Source organism: Acanthaster planci, linkage group LG13 (genome assembly GCF_054643075.1).
Source record: "Acanthaster planci isolate LZ-2023a linkage group LG13, COTS_SCS, whole genome shotgun sequence".
Taxonomy (NCBI): Eukaryota; Metazoa; Echinodermata; class Asteroidea; order Valvatida; family Acanthasteridae; genus Acanthaster; species Acanthaster planci.
The window spans coordinates 12,010,029-12,029,058 of NC_141789.1; the positions used below are offsets into that span (position 1 = coordinate 12,010,029).

At 41.6% G+C, this 19,030-nt stretch overlaps 2 protein-coding genes across 3 annotated transcripts in view; one reads left to right on the forward strand and one right to left on the reverse strand.

The window, feature by feature from the left end:
* Window positions 1–304: 304 nt before the first annotated feature.
* LOC110983102 (uncharacterized) lies at window positions 305–14,820 on the reverse strand. The gene is made up of 10 exons (XM_022242055.2): window positions 14,643–14,820; window positions 12,609–12,734; window positions 11,745–11,889; window positions 10,546–10,736; window positions 8,365–8,530; window positions 7,154–7,242; window positions 6,259–6,391; window positions 5,583–5,769; window positions 4,637–4,744; window positions 305–3,367 (listed from the first exon to the last, which is right to left on the reverse strand). The coding sequence occupies exons 1-10, from the start codon at window positions 14,713–14,715 to the stop codon at window positions 3,188–3,190; spliced, it is 1,398 nt and encodes a 465-aa protein (XP_022097747.2). The 5' UTR covers window positions 14,716–14,820; the 3' UTR covers window positions 305–3,187.
* A 2,712-nt stretch (window positions 14,821–17,532) lies between these two features.
* The window catches only part of LOC110983391 (uncharacterized), a 102,635-nt gene continuing 101,137 nt past the window's right edge, over window positions 17,533–19,030 (forward strand). Inside the window, exon 1 of one of the 2 annotated variants that reach the window (XM_087144917.1) lies at window positions 17,533–17,592. Coding sequence is in view for 1 of the 2 variants with exons in the window: in XM_087144916.1 (XP_087001042.1) it covers window positions 17,585–17,592 (8 nt within the window). In the remaining variant the exon portion in view is untranslated. The remainder of the gene's footprint in view (window positions 17,593–19,030) is intronic. The other variant, XM_087144916.1, reaches the window with a different exon arrangement.

A 19,030-nucleotide genomic window follows, 5' to 3' on the forward strand; every position in this document is an offset into this window, starting at 1 on the left:
AGCATTCAGAGGGTAATTTGACTGTTTCAACATGACTTCCTGGCCATTGGTTGGACATTCTCCTTGAACCATTTGAATTTGGAAATAGTAAAATAACAGCATGTTCCTTGTACATATACACAACAAGGGCCCTCCCCATGTTACAATGACTTTGGCTGGAATGCCACGCTGAAAATCAAAACAAAATAGTGGGGATTTTAGAGGGAGGCGATCTAGTGGTCAAAGGTCACATCCTGCATCCTGGATGGTCACATCCAAATCTTTGAACAAACCTGAACAGAACAAACATGCAACACAGCGACAATATGCTGCCCAAATCTATAATCTGGTCCCTTTTTCTGTCCATTACACATACAGAAATGCATAAACATGTTCAACACTTGTCATCAATTCAGTACATGTACAATATATGAAAATATATTACGCTATTTAATCCGTCATAAATGTGCATTAGAAATTATGAAACATACAAATACAGATAAAAATATGACTGACTGTAAATTCCTAATCACCATATTGCAACAATGTACTTATACTTCATACTGATTATACAATGCACAACTCTGCTTGGAAGGAGCAAGACAGACACTGGTACATAAAAACATGGTTTTTAATCAACACTATAGAAGCTGTTACTGTTCTCATATTAGAAATTAAAAAAAAACAATCAGTTTACCTGATGCAACTCCAATGTCTTGGACATTTAAATTTATCCCCAAAAAATTGCAGTAACCACCACTTAACCAATTCCAACAATATGTGACGTGTTACAATAACCAGTTCATAGAAAATAGTGAGACCAAACAATTAGGAAGCCCTTTAAATATATTACACTTACAATACAGGCAATTCACAATAGTGTACCTTCAAGAATTTGCAACGCGTTGGCCAATCACAACGTGCAAAATTTGTCGACCCTTTCCAAACGCGAACTGGGTCGACAAATTTTGCATACTGTGACTGGCCAACATGTTGCAAACTCTTCGAGGTGCACTTTTGTGAAACGCCTGTATTTATCAGCCTTATTTATTCAAACCACACCCCTATAATAAGTAATCATAGTACTGAGAAATGCTAGATCTTATGCATACACGTAGTCCGTTTTTTTCCTGAATGCTTGAATCCGAACTGTATTATTTTCATCAACATAAAAACACCAGTGCAGAAAAAATCAATTTTATAACTGGTTTTCCAACATTTAGAAAATCACCAGCTGTTTACAAGAAAAGACTGACAGTGGGTAGTAAGAACTGTTCACTTCTTATTAAACATGTCATTTCTTGTGGGAGCTTTAAACTTCATTTCTGACCCAACCTCTGAGCTGATTGGCAAGTCACCAGCATCATTTTCTTGAGTGACGTGACCTTAATATTCCTGTCTTGAATACTATATTTTCATTGGTCCAGAATGATCATGTGACTGGTCAGTAAAAATGCATATTTATACCCTCATCCAGATCATTTTTGATGTCATAGACTAGTCCCTGCCCCACAATCTAAGCCATAATGCAGGGGCCGCTAACCAGACTACTTGCATCTATTGGAGCATGTGCTACTTTCCCTTGTACAATTGACAAAAGTTAACTCTAGAGGGAGCCGTGAACCAGCAAATGATCAACTGTTAGAATGCTTTGTCAAGTTCGAGTTCATTTAACGCAAGTTTGTTTCTTCATACAAATTTCTTAACATGACGTTTGCAGAGATTGATGACACACATCCCCCCAAATGTTTTTTAAGAGGGAAAGACACTGCTTTTGAGCAAGACATGGGCGACAAAACAGAGTCCATACATGTCAGGCAGCAACCGACTGAGATACTTATCGCTTCAACTGACGTTGAAACATTCCAGCTGAGGACAATGTTGCCACAAGGAACTTATGACGGAGGTATAACACAACACTGACGGCTGTCTTGTGGGACGCCATGTTTTCAACACCCTCAGGGCTACATATCACCCCCTTCAGGTGTTCAAATCGATTTTCACATAACATCAGTCAATAATTGTTTAACAGTCCATGTTCCCATCCAGAAATTGTCTGGATTTAACAGTGCACCAGACAGGATGGTGCATCAATGTGATTGAAGGGGCGAGGAATGTTGTTCTACAGCATGAGAATACATAAAGCTATAAAAAATGCATCCCACACTCATTTTGTGGGATTCAGATACTTTTGAAAATCTATACAATTTAAAATTACATGTTCATTTCCATACAAGCATTTTATAACATCAAATTTCAACAAAAAAGGGTTGCTTCTAGTGTCACGATTAATACTGCACGATAATTTGCATCCAGCAGAATTTTCATGGCATTAAGGCCCCCTTACTAAATTGTTCAAAATGTTTCTCGCTATCCAAAAATTTTTGGGGGCCATTCTGGGCTTCACGGAGAACACATTTTTACTCAAAATGTGGTTGCAACGGCAAGAATTATGCAAAGAGAGTGGAAGAACTTCAAATGCACTGAAGCTGAGTTGAGTACTGGCCAGTCTGGTTGAGCAAAGTGTACTCTGGGGTCAATTAGGACTTTCACAGACCTAATTGCAATATGGGCAGGTCAATTGCAAACCAAAATTAAGCAAGACTAAATAAAAAGTGTACAATCCAAAATTTGTATTAGTTGACAAGTGTGCTAACTCCTCCTTCCCTTTGCAGAGATATTTTGAAGCTGTCCTGAGCATAGATATTTAGAATTCATGTGCATGTTTGTAGAACATAATGAAATAGGATGGAACAAATTCGGAATAATGTACTCTATTGTAAAGGGCAGGTGCAATATTCGTGTATTACATAAGTGCTTTTCAATTGATATAATATATCTGCAAGCCTTACTTCACAAATGCTTATTAAAGTGATTGCACATTTGATATTTTGGTATACCAACTGTGATGTCACATCATTTTTGAGAATACACGCTCACATATATGCAAACAGCTTTTCAAACAGCCACACAAATTCTGAGTTTTCCAGAAGTTTATGCACAAATATGGATATACCCACCAGGCTTTGATTTTGCACAAGGAGTTGGTGCACTTGTAATCAGGTCCCCAACTGATACCTAAAAAATGCTGGAATATGGTCAACTTCATGAAAATAACCAATTATATTTCCTTATTTTCAATAACACTATGGAATAATTAAAACAAAAAAAAAACACCAACAAAACCTGCCCGTCACAACAGTGCCCTCTACAATCCCGCATAGATGGGGGCGCCATCCTTGGAGACTGACGACAAGAGCGACTTTTCCACTTCCAGCTTGGCACGTGAGTGCCGGAGGCGTCTCACGACACATGCCAGGGTGACGACAGCCACCACCAAAAGTAGGCCGATCACAACGTAAAAGGAAGCCTCAGGCTTGCAATAATTCTGAATGCAAAATGAAGCAAGGCTAAATATGAGTCACTGTCTAGAGAATAGAGATGGTCGGAACACAACAGAAATTACAAGAGCCTGGGCCCTTTCCTGGTACACGTACATGTATAGAGACATATATGACCACGGCAATGCCATCACTGGTAATTTGCACTGGCCCCTTGTAATGGCGGCAAGTATTGTGAGAGCTACTGTACAGAACCACTCTTCCGTGACAGTCGCTCCGTACAAAACCCAATGCAATGGTTACCACTACTCAAATGGCCATCAGGAGTACCCGGTGAAACGCCAGTGGCTTCGTCTATAACATAATAGTACCACAGCATTTGTAAGGTGCACAATATCTCACAGTGTCTATCTCTCAAAGGCACTGATGCATATAGTGGGCTCACAACATCTGAACATTCCTGATCTCAGCTTCCTGGGTAGGAAACTAGCTCCAGCCATTTCAAGATGTAAATGGCTGTAACACTTTGACCATATCTGCCCTCACAGCTATCCATTTACTCCTGGGTGGAAAGAGGCACTCAGGGGTAAAGTGACTTGCCCGAGGTCATAACGTGTAACCACCTGCCAGGATTTGAACTCCCGACTCTATGATTAGAAGTTACAAACCCTACCTAATAAGCCGCATATCCTTAGCCTCTAAGACACAGTAGTCACATGAAACAATCTCAAAACTTTAAAGAGCAAACTGGAACATCTGGTTGCATGTGCCAGTGTTGTGACCGAGACTATAACAAAATCCAACACAAGACCAGACACAAGACCGGACACAAGACCAGACACGAGACCAGACACAAAACCAGACACAAGATCAGACACAAGACCGGACACAAGACTGGACACGAGACCAGACACAAGACCAGACACAAGATGGACACAAGGCCGGACACAAGACCAGACACAAGATCAGACACAAAACCAGACCACTTGAATGGCTAGGGACCTGAATGCAGACTGGAGGTTTAATGCTGGTCTTGTGGGGATCTCAGCCACAACACTGTCGTGGTTTTGAGTCACGATCTCAATGATTCAGAATCTAACAAAATCTAACAAAACAATTAATATAAATGGCATTTCATGAATCTGGAAGGGTAAGGATTCATTTACAAGTACCAGATTTGAAAATGTCAAAATGAACATTTGAGTAGTTTCCACTTCTGTGTGAAACATAGAAACACTCGAAGATCTCCAAATTCTAATCGATAATTAAGCCGGGGAGGAGGGGGGAATATCTGTCACAAAATTTTTCTGAATTACCTGAGGTGTTTTAGAGAACAGAGGCGAGCAGGTGAGGAACTTTGGCGTCATGCTCCCTTTGGGGCAGTAGGCCTCCGGGGGACATTCCAGGGGCTTGCAGTACTTGCACTGAAAAAGAATGGATCATCCATACCAAAAAGAGGGAAAAAATTCATGAAGTGAAAATTCTAATGTACCTCCGGCAATTTCACTGTCCTTATTGGTTGGAAATCTGTCACATGGATAGTGTGCAGTAGGCCTTAGTTAAATAACAATAATTGTGGATTCTGAGAAATCTTTGGCAAGTGTTGATACAATTCGAGCAAGCAAATTTATGACATGACCTGCCCTATTGGGCAAAAAAAAAAAATTGTCGCGGCCTGCGACCGAACAAGGATTGCTCAATGTGGCTGCGTGTGCGGTTCTGGTAGAACCAGGATAAAAAAAGTGAATTTCGACCCCTGACACTACACATTACAACTCTACCTTTTATATAATATGGCAGATCAAAACTGGTAATGGCAGAACGGAATTGATTCTGTTATGACATTTTGTCCAAGCACTTTTTTGGTCTAATTTCCCACTCTGGGTTGAGAGTTTGTCACATGGCCATTAAATGGTTGATAAAGCACCGTCTGGCTTTGCACCACTCCATGCAAAAAAGGTCAAGTGCACGCTGATCTTTAGACAAGGAGCTTGTTCACGACTCCTCATGCGAGGCACGTGCTACAACGTGTCTAGAGGGATGTTTGACAAAAATGCATTACAATTGTCGAACAAAATCGTTGGAAACTCATAATTTTTTAACTTGTTTTGACTTTCCGACCCAAAAAGTATTAAGAATGGGGATAAAATACATGCATGTGCTTGGCTAGTCTCTGGAGAACTGATGCTCTGATACAGCTCGGGACATTACTGGCATCCATTCTCCTGACAGAACCCAGCACTTCTACACTGTTTCACTCACAGGACAGAAGTACCCAGCAGGGCACTCAATGCAGGTGGACTGGCCGGTCTTGTTCTGGTACCATCCATCTCTACACTCAGTGCACGCATGGCTACTGGCCACCGGCTTGTATTTGCCCGAGTCGCAAGGGGTGCAAGACTTGGCCCTGTCCTTCAGGGATTCGTGGCCAGCCGGACAGTTGTAACAGCTGGGTGGACACAACAACTCGGCTTGATTAAGATTCAGTCACAGATTAATTGTTCGGTAAAAGGATGTATTTTAAAAACTGTAAAATATTGTTTAAATACAGAACACACATTTTGATGAGATTATGTGACTCATCAACAACATGATGCTCTTCAAAGGCATGTTAGGAATACGTTTAAAGCAATACTGAAACAAAAGCAAATATTCTTTCAGTGAGAGCAGGAAATATTTTCTTGAAGAATATTTTAAAATCTGTTTTCTCTATTGTGCAATTTATTGCAATTTCTGAAAAGCTTCAGAAACTATCTGAAAATTCTCTTCATATAGAACCAATAGGTGTGTAGGAAATTTGGGGAAAAAAGTTGTAAAAATCTGTCTGCGTGCCCAAAATATTGGTGAATCTTTTCAAACAAAAAATACACAGAAGAGGAACCACATATTTTTTTCTCTTTCACAAAAACTTGCTTGAACAAAACGGTTGCATTCTCACCTAGTGCAGCCATTCTTGGCACAATATGTCCCCTTGGTACATGGTAAGCACTCTGAATGACCTGCTAATCCTTGGAACGTCCCTGCTTGACACAGAGTACAGTTCACAGTCCTCGTGGTGTCCGACGACGAACCTTGAATTAAGAAGAGCCAATCAGTGCAGTGGATTTGTGAGGTTCTGGGTCGGACCTGTTGCTTCGATGCAAAGAAATGGCTGACAAGACGGACACCCCTTGTTCCCCGGCTTGAGATGATGGTCTTACACATGTAACCCATACATACGATATCGCGGCAAACCAAAGGAATCTTAAGTGAGGACCTTCAAGTGAAAAGCCAGCATCAAGAAGGTGTATAAAGAAAATTGAGGCGGCAATGGCTTAAGGAAATGTGAAGTAGCAAAATCGCCGACTTTGCTATGTAAAGCCACAAGCCAACCCCGACTCCTTATGAACACTTTTCTGACTCCGCTTAAGGAGGCGAATGATTACAGGTCCCCAGCTGGCTACAAATCTGCACTCGGGGGGGGGGGGGATTTCTGTCTCCAGAGATTTCCAAACAGAAATCTGAAATTGTTATCTGTCGTCACTCAGTGTGATGTTAAGATCAAGAATTAAGAAAAGAACAAATGTGACCAACCATTCCAAAACAGGGCTGAAGGCTTCTTAGCGGTTATCTGGACAATGACGCCAGTCTTAGCAATGTCCACTACTTTCACTGCCTGCGACTACCACAGCTTGATCACTTTGAAGAGCAACAATCAGGAAAAAGAATTGTCTATGCCTATTTCAGTCTGGTTTTGAAGTGGTGAGTCACAATTGACCGTGATGATTAAAAATCCCAGGATGGAAAGGACGGGTTTAGAGTTCTGATAGTGTTAGATTTCACCGATGACTCACCAGGCGGACAGGGCAGGCATACTGCACTACCAGAAACATTGGCATAGGTACCAGTTGGACAATTGGTACACTTGGCGCAGCCGTTTCTCCTGTCACAGTAAAAAATCAATCAAATTCAAAATCAAATCAAGCACCCACAGCCGAATATTGCACCATAGAAGTGAATGGGCATGAGAGGCTGGCATGAGAGGCTGGGCACGGCAGTGTTCTGCCACACAGGGAGGAGAGTTACACAAAAAGAAGAAAGGCAATGGGCATTATGTCAAGCCACCACAGACCAGAGTTGTTGTCAAAGCCTTGTCTGAGTCACGAAGCAAACCGAAATATAAGATAAAGAAGTGGGAATCAAGTAATGAGGCAGCATCTAGAGAATGGCGCTAGCTACAGTGTACCTTTACATAATCCACTGGGCTTTAGTATAGCATACGCAATGTTATTCTGATTTAATTTCAGATAGGTGTGATCACTGCTCGTCGTGATTAAACAGGTGATCCGTTGATGAAACAAAGTATCAGGGGACTCATTGAGCATCGGCTGAGTTACCCTAAGATAAGAAGGAATGAAAGTGTCTGCATAGACGTTTTTGCAAAACACTTGGATATTTCTGATATATCTTTTTTGATCAAACAAACAGATTCCTGTTCGAGTCCCACCCGAGTAAGCTTGTGAGGTTTTTTTTCGCAAGCTCTCGGACAAGCACTGAGCATACAGTGTTTATTAATATACGTTGGGTAAGGGCAAACCCGTTATATATAATTAAACAGATTCCTTCTTGTAATCAAAAATACAAGTGTTCACAACAGGATGTTTCAGTTTTAAGCTTGATTCCTGCTGGATTAGCTAAATTTTGATATACATGTACCTCTTGGACACGGCCAAAATGATTTGACGATAACAATGAACGTCATCCATGCTGAAAGGGTATCAACGTGTGCATATGGGTTGTATAGTCCGCTCTGAGCAAGAACAAGAGAGGGTGTGTATTTACATAGCAGCGGCAGCCCTTTGGCAGGAACTCATTGCATGCACGCATAGGTTCATCGGGGGTGTTTGCAAACATGCTGAGGGAGCATGACCAATTTCTGTCTGAATCACCGATCTCTGTCCCTGAATGGTCTTTGCATGTGAGCTCTGGTTGGAAAACCTTCCCACCGAGCTGTCTCCCCTGTGCCGGTGAGGGGTTCGCTTCAACACGGGGTTGGAATACTTGCCTCGCTTCCGTGCCAGTTTCACAGGGCTTGCAGCTGGCTTGCCCCTCCTTGGGCTGGTAGTACCCCAGCGCGCACTTGGTGCAGTTGGACGCCGCCGTGGTGTTGGAGAACGATCCCGGCTGGCATGAGTAGCAGCTAGGGAGTCTGGTTACGTTGGCAAAATGGCCTGACATGAAAAGATGGAGAGAGAAAAAAAAGGTTATGCTGTCTGTGAATATATCTTCTCTTTGTCTGGACTTTGTACTAATCATGTACACATACTTTAACCCTAACTCCCTAGGGTGTGTGCAAAATCATATTGAAATTGGAGGATTCAGGGCTGTTAGGGTTAAGCTTGTGATCAAAAAGTTGAAATACACTTGCACTGTAAGTGTCTACAGTAATTAAAAGTTTTCAGTCTGTCTCTAATCATGGGAACCATTCCTTGCTAAAACTTTTCATCTACGACATCTACTCTACTTTCAATACTTTACTGATAAGTTTATGCAAGTAAATTGGGGGTGTTGGCTGGTCAGCTACAGAAATGGAACAATTACCACAAAGTGTCCGAGTCTTAAAAACTGCAAATACTGTACATGCAGATCCTTTCTGTCCAAGCGTATAAAAATAAAGCATTCAAACTCCACTGCAGTAGCAAACTCTTACTCCACTTCATGAGACAAAGTGTCTGAGATATCTGAACATTATTGAAAGTTGTTTCGGACTTGGCAAGAGTGTTTATCTAGCAAAGGGCAAATTATGATGAAAAACACTGGAGCACCATCCTTCCAAGGAACTCATTCAAGAAAGAAGAAGAGAGTTGAAGGCTTACCATTGTACTGAAATCCTGGACAAAGGAGTTGGAACACCTTCTGGAAAGCGCGGTGAAAAGATCCCCCTCTCCCCCATTTAATGTTGCGGTCATTTATTGGTCCAAGATTCGGCCCAGCTTACCCAATGACAAACAACACTGACAGGGGGCGAGGGGGAGGCATGTTCCAATGAGATTTGTCCAGAATTGTCTCTTAAAAGTCCCCCTAATCCTTATAGGGAGTGCGTACATCCCGTTCTTAAAAAAATGCTGCACATGTGAGCGCGATAACAACCACAACGGTACACCACCTCAACTGAACAAAAGGAGAGTCATTCACATCCTTTTTCTTTCTTTTTGGTGGTTCACCATTGCAATGTTTCATCTGAAACCCAGCCAGAAAATGCATAGAGCTCAGACAGAATTGTGTGCTCCTCATGTAACCATAAAGCCCTTCACACCGAATAAATAACTTCATTTGAGAGAGATGTGTGCTGAAATTGTATGGTGCACCGTTCACGATGCGCCCAACTTATCCCATTTCCAATGGCCAACTTAACTCTTGTTGCTGATACCTGCGAGCAGCAATCCCATCCTCGCAAAGTTACTATGAACGTTACTATGAAACAAATCCTGTACCAATGGGTGATCATAACCCATAGCTGTTGTATCACTAAATATTAAATAACCATGTATTTAAAGGTACTTTTTTTTGGGGGGGTGGGCTTATTATGCTCTTGACAGGGCATACTACCACACCTTGCCTATAATAGTCATTATTTATTCCATTCCAAAACCATCTGATGCTTACAGCATCACACGGCAGTGCCCAAAACAGAAACGCGGAAAACCCCCCGCCCTCCTGGGTAACACAGACCCACACTCATGACACCCACTTTCCACTAAGAAACGCAGACAATCCTGGACAGTTGTGGCAGTGCGAATGGCATTCTTGAGTAGTGCGGTTGATTCAAAAGAAATATCGGGTTGAATTTATGCACGACTGAGCAAGAACAACACAAGGTCCAACCCACGCCCTTCACTCATGGCATCCTTCGCAATCAGCCATGCACTTTTGCTGTTCACTCTCAATCCTCCCAAATCCTCCAAAATCGCACAAAGGATTTTGGAGGATTGAGGAGGGTTAGGGTTAATAAGGGCTTTGAACTATTTTAAAGTTGAAATATGCAGAATACAGAGGAGCGTTCCTGGCAAAATGCAAGGGTAAATGCAGTTAATTGCTAAAAGAGCCTGATCACTCAGAAAACTTCGAGCATGTCACATGTGATCTGATCTTGTTCTTTGGTGTACATTTGGCAAAGCAAGAACAACGTGTGCTTATGATTGTTTTGTAAAATCAAGTCCAACCAGCGAATGAGGCAAGAGCTCACCCGGCGTACAGGCCGTACACTTGGTTTGCCCGCTGTCTTTCTGGCTGTGACCTTTTGGACACTCCCTGCAGATGCGGGAACCCGTCTCGTTGGCGAAGCTTCCCGGCCTGCAGGGCTTGCAGCCAGGGGCACCAGTGATGTTGGAGTAGTGGCCCAGACTGCATTTCTTGCATAGCTGGCTCCCTTCCTCACTGCACAAACCAAAAAGCACCGTGGGGAATGTTAACAGTGGAATGCTTTCAAATGAACACTGATGGGGTTGAACAATGTGCATGGTTCAACTCATGGGTGTACTAGACACCATTTTCAACATCAGGAAAGAACATAAGGAACCCTAGTCTAACATCAGGAACAAACATTTCCCCATTAAGCAGCCCCAAATGTGGATGCACTGAATATCAGATCTATTGATGAAAAATGACAATGTATTTTATTGGTTTTCTTTATCACTGTATTCGTTGTAGATAGTGTGAATGTGAATGACTTCTGGGAAATCCAATTGTTTAGTTATGCAACTCAGTGTCCATTTCTGGTTAAAAATCTCTGCTGGAGAATCCACACCAGGGATGAGCAGCCGCACAACTTTTTCAAGGCTTGTGTCAAATATACAAATACTCCAGAGCAGGGTTTTTATCTAGGACCTGTCCTCTCCCAGGAAAAGCTTTGAAAGTGTCACCCCTAGGTGCTATCTGAGGCCATATTTCCACTACAGCAGGTGTTTTATAAGGAAATGCAAAGATCTTTTCACCAGTGTTGAAGATTTATATGACAAATGGGGGCTTGTAAATTTTGAACAAGCAAAAACTGCCTGTCTGAATTTGTTTTTCCTGTCCTTGGGATAGGTGGACTGGTGGCCAAATGAAACACTGCTTGAAAGACGGTCAAATATTCCCTTCTTTTTTTTATTCTTTGTGACCAAAACATCTTCTTAAAGCGCAATCCAAAAAACGAAAATAACAGTTCTGCTTTCAAGTACCAACTAATCTCAAGTTATTTTTGTGATTACATTTATAATGAATTGTTTCGTGTATAATTTGTACATTGATTGATACCCTGTACAAAAGTGTTTCTAGGGAGGCTACGTGCACTCGCCTGAAACTGCACATTACAACTAAATACTGGAACATTTGATCAAATGTCTGGTCAAATATTGAAATCAATGCAATGTAACTCTGCCCCTGACAACTTTGCTTGCTTACTCTGTGTATTCTCCCGCCGGGCACATTTTGCAGATGGTCTGCCCCGGGTCTGGCTGGTAACTACCCCTGCCGCACTCATAGCAGCCGTCATCGCTGCACTCTCCATGCAGCTGGGCCTCGGCACAACAAAAACATTCCTCTGTACCTGCCATCCACCCAAAAAACGCTATCAGCTCTCAATCCATTTTCAGACTATTACAATTTTTCGTGTGCCATTTTCTTCTGTATTGGTCCATCACAATTCTCTAGTGGCTTGAATACCAATAGGGTATCCCCCGACTTAGGAGGATTTTCAAGTGAGGAGAAGGGGTTTGGTACATGTACATGTTCATATACCTGGTGGCAACAGGTTTCGATAAAGCATTAGGCTCACTTTGTTGGTGTTTGTGACACTTGCAAATTGTGATGGTCCAACATGGAATGTTATCCTTTTCTTTCATGTGCTCTGAGCGTCTTTGGGGAATTTACCATGAGATATCTTCATCCGGTTGCATGCTTACATTACAATTGTCAACTTGTATTCACACGATGGAATTCAGTCCTATTGCAATTTCAGCTTTTCCTCCCCTTAAAAAAAAAAAACAACCAAACATCCAGACCTACGGTTTACAAAAAGAAAAAGTGAATATCACGCAATCTAACCTATGATTGGACTTAAAACAATAATGGCAAATGTTGTGATTTTTGGGGTGGTAAAAAAAGAAATTGGCAACTGCAGGGTTGTACATGCTTACCAACTATGCTACGCAGTCACTCCCTCTGAAGTGGGCATTTAGTAAGTACATAAATTCAACAACAACGGAATAAGGTTGATAAAATGTGCTCTTTTTCAAGCATTAGGAAAAAAAATCAAAGAGAATTTACTTGTGTTGGCAGCTGTTCCAGGCCGACAGGCTTTGCACAAATTTATTTTGAAATCTGTGCAGTTAAACTGTTCAAACTGTGCTTTATTCCACAGGTTGAACCACATTGACGCCTGCACGATAAGTGCTGCAAAGGATCAAAAGTAAAAAAGAGATTTCAAGTGTTACATGCATCAGAATTAAAGTTAATTTAATGTGGGGCTACAGATATGGAAGCTGTCACATGACTTCTAAGCTCTCTAGTTACGGCACTGCACCGAAAAAAAAAAAAAAAAGCTGAAATCCATTCATCATGTTCTTTTCTGGTTCCTGTTTTCAATAGTGCAGACTGGTTAGTTAAAAGTAGATAGCAACCAGTTTAAAGTGCTGTAACTATAGCAACTGAGTAAAAGAACACAGATTGTCTCTGCAAAAGTGTAACATGATCTACATACGTGTACCATCCCAAACTTAATTCATAATTCGTCTGTCTGTAGCCATATTTGCAGGAACTTTGTGAATGAAGAGTGTGTGACTATCTCACATGTACACGCAGTAATAATCTTTGCTCTCTGCTATGACAATATAATCAGGGATTATGGAATGGAAAGCATCCTATACACGGATATAGTTAGTTTCTCTCTGCAGTGTGGTAGATCGGCCATCAGAAATTGATATTGAATTCACATGACCTAAAATGTCCAGGTAAGCAGGGAAAATATTGAAAAATTTACTTAGAAATATTTAAAATTATCAGACCGGTCAGTCCCAGTCTTATGGGTTTGTGCACAGGGTGTCAAACGATGTTCATGCATGCAACTCTTCCAGTACTGGTAACGACAGCCTTAATCATGTTAAGACTGCCCCCCAAAAAAGTTGTTGATTGTCCCTGCCTGATTGACCAAAATACTTCGACCCCACTCCATCTTCTTCTTTTCCAAAACAGTACATACGGTGAAGATTCAGATATCGCAGGAATTCAATTCGGGGTACAAAATCATATTCCACATATAAACAGACAGTAAGAGGACAGACAACTAAGAGTGGGGGCCTTTTTAATTATTTACAAGGTTATATTCATATTAACATTACTTTCTGTATTGGTTGTTAGTAGTTTTTAATACCATGGAGTTCTAGGGGTAGGCCTATATGCACATGAAATTCACACACGATTCCACATTCACATCGGACTTTTTGGAAAGAGTATACGGACAACACTTGATGCCCATGTGCACAAACCTGTGAGACTTGTCTGAAAAGACCTAAGTGTTTTCTAAGCATTATCGTTAATAACAGTAGAGACGCACATCACAACTCGGGAGACTGTCCTTGTACTTGGAGAAGTCCCTTTATTTGAGGACAAAATCAGTCCGTGGAAAGAATGTCCCTCTGTATGGGGTCAATTTTTTTTAAGCGGGCTTGGTGATCCTACCAATGCTCTGGGGATCCTTTTAATGCCTTAATTGGATTCAGCAGAAGAAAACACCTAAGCCTACTTTAAAAAAAAAATTCTACTAATTACTTTTAGGATTACAAGCACGAGCCTTCAATGGCACATAAAGGGTGGGAAGAAGACGACATAAACACAATTTTAGAGAAAATCAACTCTTTATGATATAGTTAATCATGTGACATGGCACAACCTTCATAAAAACAACTCAAATAACTAGGCCTAAACATGAATGGAAAATATGAGAGAAAAAATTGATAATAGCATGTGGATATTTTTGACGTAAGCCCACTTGGGAAAAACCCGCCTTTTAAGGAGACATTTTCCTTTTCAGGTGACTGGTTTAGTCCCCAAATAAAGGGACTTCTCCAAATACAGGGACAGTCCCCGAGTTGTGATGTGCACCTCTACTTAAAGAGTACAAGTACATGTTTGAGTGATTTTACGCGATGCTAGATAGGCATTGTGGGTGGGACAAAGCAAATAAATGCAAAATGCAAATGCAATATGTACATGTACCTGAATGCTGCGTCATGACTGTCCTTATTTATTTACATGTAGTTTTACACAGCCTGTATCGCCATAGTTTTTTGTATTTTTACCCACCTTGAACTAGAGATGAAATGAAAATGATCCACACGATGGACAGAAGCCGTGATGACCTGACAAGCTCAGCCATGATAAGTGGAAACTTCCAATTCCATCATTTTCCAGCTAGCTGTAGCCTAGGCCTAATCATCTTTCCGTAGACTCCGTATCGCTCCGTGAAAAAAATCATCTGATTTCAGCCAAACACAGTAGACTGGGTCATTGCTCACTTGTTTGTGCACAGAGTATTATAGAAGGCAGGGTTTCTGTCAGGTGGGGTGTATGCCGTAGACATACGTTCATATGCCGTCTAAATTTATTGGCTACGGCTGGAGATAACGTGGGCACCAATGGAAGCCGCTCGTTAGCGCTAACGGCTGCCTCTATTTCCAAGGATGGACTTGCGCCGGGGAGATGTTAAAAAGCACCTCTAAGGAAAACACGTTTTCTCTGATTTTATCTGTTAAAATAAACATGGCACCATCCAAATCGAACGCAATGTCACTTTTCTTCAGAGCTCAACTATGACAAACTAAAAAGATCTTTTTTCAGTTCATGCCAGTATGCGAATTCTGAATGTAGATTGCGTCATTCGGAGAAAAATTAAGCACTCGACCACCGAGTTTGGCGGTGTCGTTTGGCTGGTTCGAGTCAGTGGGTACCGCAAACAACTATTTCCAAGGATGGATTTGCGCCGGGGAGATGTTAATTGTGCGGGGGGGGGGCAAATTTCCCTGGGGTTGTCGGGACGCCGGAATTCTTTACAGTGGGGTAACCTTAGCCACCACCTTCCTGGGTTTGCCACAGATTTCTGGGCAGTTTTTAGCCGCGTGAGGAAACGCCTCTAAATTGGGTGAACATTTTGTGCCAGATTAGACCATAATTTCTTTCTGCGAGCGACTGTCATGACATGCCTTTCAAACATAACAGAAAACCAACCAGGAACATCAGATTATAGACACCCACTGGGTCCCTTCACAATATGATATTGGGGAAAATGTCTCCAGGTGACAAACATTGTAATAATCGCTTTAACACTTGTTTTCTATTTCCCTCTTCCATGTAGTTATGGTATGTTGTCCGACTACTGCCACGCTGAGCCTGCCTTTTAGTTTTACTGGTTTCTTACAGTTGTTGTTACAGTAGGCCTTTAGAAAACTGCTAAAGAATTGACTCTTACTAATTAGGTATCAACACAAAAGCAGCAAAGAACAACAGTACAGGCAACAAAAGCACGTGTTCATTTTTAGCCCTTATATTGCAGTATTTCAAAGGATTTGATGTTTTTCTTTCTGGAGTTCTCGGTTCGTCACCAAAGCAACCTATGCAATGTATGCAAAGACATATGACGTCAACGCACAAACGTTCATTGTAGGAGTGAAATTCCAATTAAGAATATAATCGCGTACTTTTTACATTTGCCGATAATTTTCTCGTGCAATGACTCGCAACTTGATGTAGCGGTGACTTTGGTTTCTCGATTCATGAATCAAGTAGGCATAATGACATGGGCAGAGTACGTATAACTTAATCAGCTCAAAACAACTTCTCTATTTTATTTTTATGAAAAACAAAAGGATTCAGAAAACTTTTGCTTTACTCTCCAACCGTCACCAAGGGTGCCAGTAAATCCAGGAGGGGGGTATAATCCCTAGCCTTTTGGCTAACGATGAGCGATGGGATCACTTCTTCCCCTCCTTTTGGTGTTGAGAAACAAACAATGCGTACATTCCAGTTGCAGAAAAGAGGAATAACAAACTGCAAAAGTTTTACGGAGCTTGCAAATACACGAGATTAAATTTGTATCAGAGTCCAACTCTATGGACAGTAATTACGAACAGCGCCCCCTATTGTAGTGTGGTATCTATAGACCCCCCTCCACTTCTCGAATTTCCTTTAGGTAATTTTGATCAAATTAATTGGGTAATAACACGGTTAACCCCCACCCCTAATATCGGAAACGAATTTACCCTTTTGTCTTCAACAATTGTCAAAGTCAGGATTTGGTGTTTTGTTAGCTCTTGGGCGAGAATTTGAAAACAGTGGTTTGGCAAGGATTTGGGGTCACCGTATTATTGTGAACCACATCCTTGCCAGTATCAGTGTGTTCTCCTGTCTTCGTATTTCCTAACCAAGTGCATTCTACTACTCTGACCCCCTTACGCTGGCCGCGCCACGTTACTGGCTTGATAACAGCTATATAACAGTTTGTGGGAAATCTGAAAAAAAAGGCACAATGCATGAGGATTTGCATAAAAAATAAATTTCAATTTGCATGTACATTAGAAACCCAGAATGGAAGGGTTCCACATCCTTAGCTTGTTCAGAGGAATGTCAGGTAAGCATTCATCATCAAGATATTAAGTAATGATGATGTCAGTTATTTCTTTGAGCCAGTATTATTCTGAAGAACAATTTAATCCGCACAAACCATCATGAATCAGCGGCTGTCATTTATCACCAGCACCCGGTGAAATAGGCGTGGACGGTGGTGCGGCTGAGATGAAACTTGGGATGGGGGACTTAATGTAATTGCCTGTAGTTTTGTCATTACCCTGAATAAAGGAGCAAAGGCTAATTAATTATGCAACCCACAAATGACATGGTGCCTTTGCACTCACCAAACCTCAACATCTACCGTAGCAAATAGTTTTCTGTGAGGGATTCATAGTTCATGTCTCCATCTTGAAGTATAAATTATTGATTTGTAAATACTGCGTTTTTATAATCCACGGTAATTCTACTAGTTTGTAATGGTTGGGACAGAGGTGTGACATGTAATTGTCATTTTTTGAATGGCGGAGTGATATGTCTCGTAAGAATCCTTACTTCAGACACGGCCTCCAGGCGCTAGGTAGGCCGGCCGGCGCCGGGCGACGCTGCAATTTGTACGAGAACGTGTGTGTACGTACATACGTACGTATGTGTGCGTCTTTTGTTTCGCCGCTGGTGCTCGGGCAATGCCCAGGTAAGAAAGTTTGCCCCAAATTTCTCACATCCAGTAACTTTGTCTTGTTAAGTGCCCTAGCTTGACTTGCATCATTGTGACTGCTAATCATCCTAGAAAATGTTAGTTGATTCCATACTCGTGGATAATAGTGTTTTAGTCCATTTTGGGAGTGCTTTTATGACCACATTTGTGGGACTGCTTTTGCAGTAGATTTAACATTCATTGATACGTAACGTGTATAATACGTAAGCCTACATTGCATTAATTAATGCTGTATGTGACATGCATGTACGGCGGGATTTGCGTACGACGCGCCCGCTGTTCGGGACACATCACGTGGGCTTACACCTACAGACTTTAGAAGCATGGTGGACACTTTATAAGAAGGTGCTCTTTGAAGTGGCTGATAAAAGACTAATGGGCGTGGCATGACAGCGATTATTACCCATCAGTGTTGTAGTCGAGACCATCTCAAGACCAGACACAAGACCCACCATAAAAGTAACGGGGTGAACATAGGAATGCTTTTGTTACGGATCATGTAAATTAGCGTGTGACTTGAATTCAGACAATAGGACTACAACACTGTTTCCCATGATTGCTGATCTATATATTGGGGAGTAGGCTCCCTGGGGTTCGTGCAGTGTGCATTATCTAGTCTCCTTGCCCTGTTTTAGTATTATTTTATTGTGTGTACTTATTACATGTTGGTAGCTCCACTTTGGCAAGTTCTGCAACCCTTGCTCATGGTTACATGTGGGCCAGCCGTGGTGTATCTAGCGAAGGGGGAGGGTCCTTGCGCCATGGTTACATTTAGGCCAGCCAGTGGTGTATCTAGCGGGAGGGGGGGCTCTGCTATCCTTGATTCACGGTATGGTTACATGTGGGCCAGCCAGTGGTGTGCCTAGTGACGGGGGGGGGGAACTTGCCCTCTAGACAGATTTTCTTCAATCGAATATTAATTAATAATGATATTTTATTTACCAAATAATAGCACCAAACCTTAAGAAAACAGCACCACGAAATAAAAGCAATGATGTCGAGAGCGTGTGTAAGGCTTTTAATATGTTTCGCCCCAGCATTATGTTGAATAAGCCCGAAGCCACATTCGCTTTTAAATTTGGCCCCATACACGGAAAAGCTTGATACTCTGAGTCCAGCCAACCTCTGACAGTGACAGCCTTGTTAGAGTCAAAGGCTAAGGTTCACTACCACACTGGAATTAGTTTACCTAAATGTAAATTTATATTTCTATCACGACTTCCCCCCCCCCCAAAAAGTTAGTTTATAAGTGTATATTAAACATGAAACGCTTTTAACTTTCAACTGTAGGTACATGACATGATTTTGCACACGAGTATATTTACTTTGCCAAGCGAGTGAATCATCAATGAAATCACCTGATCATACACCTGGGGTGTGTGACTTTGTCCTTTGGGGTTGTATACTCTGTGCC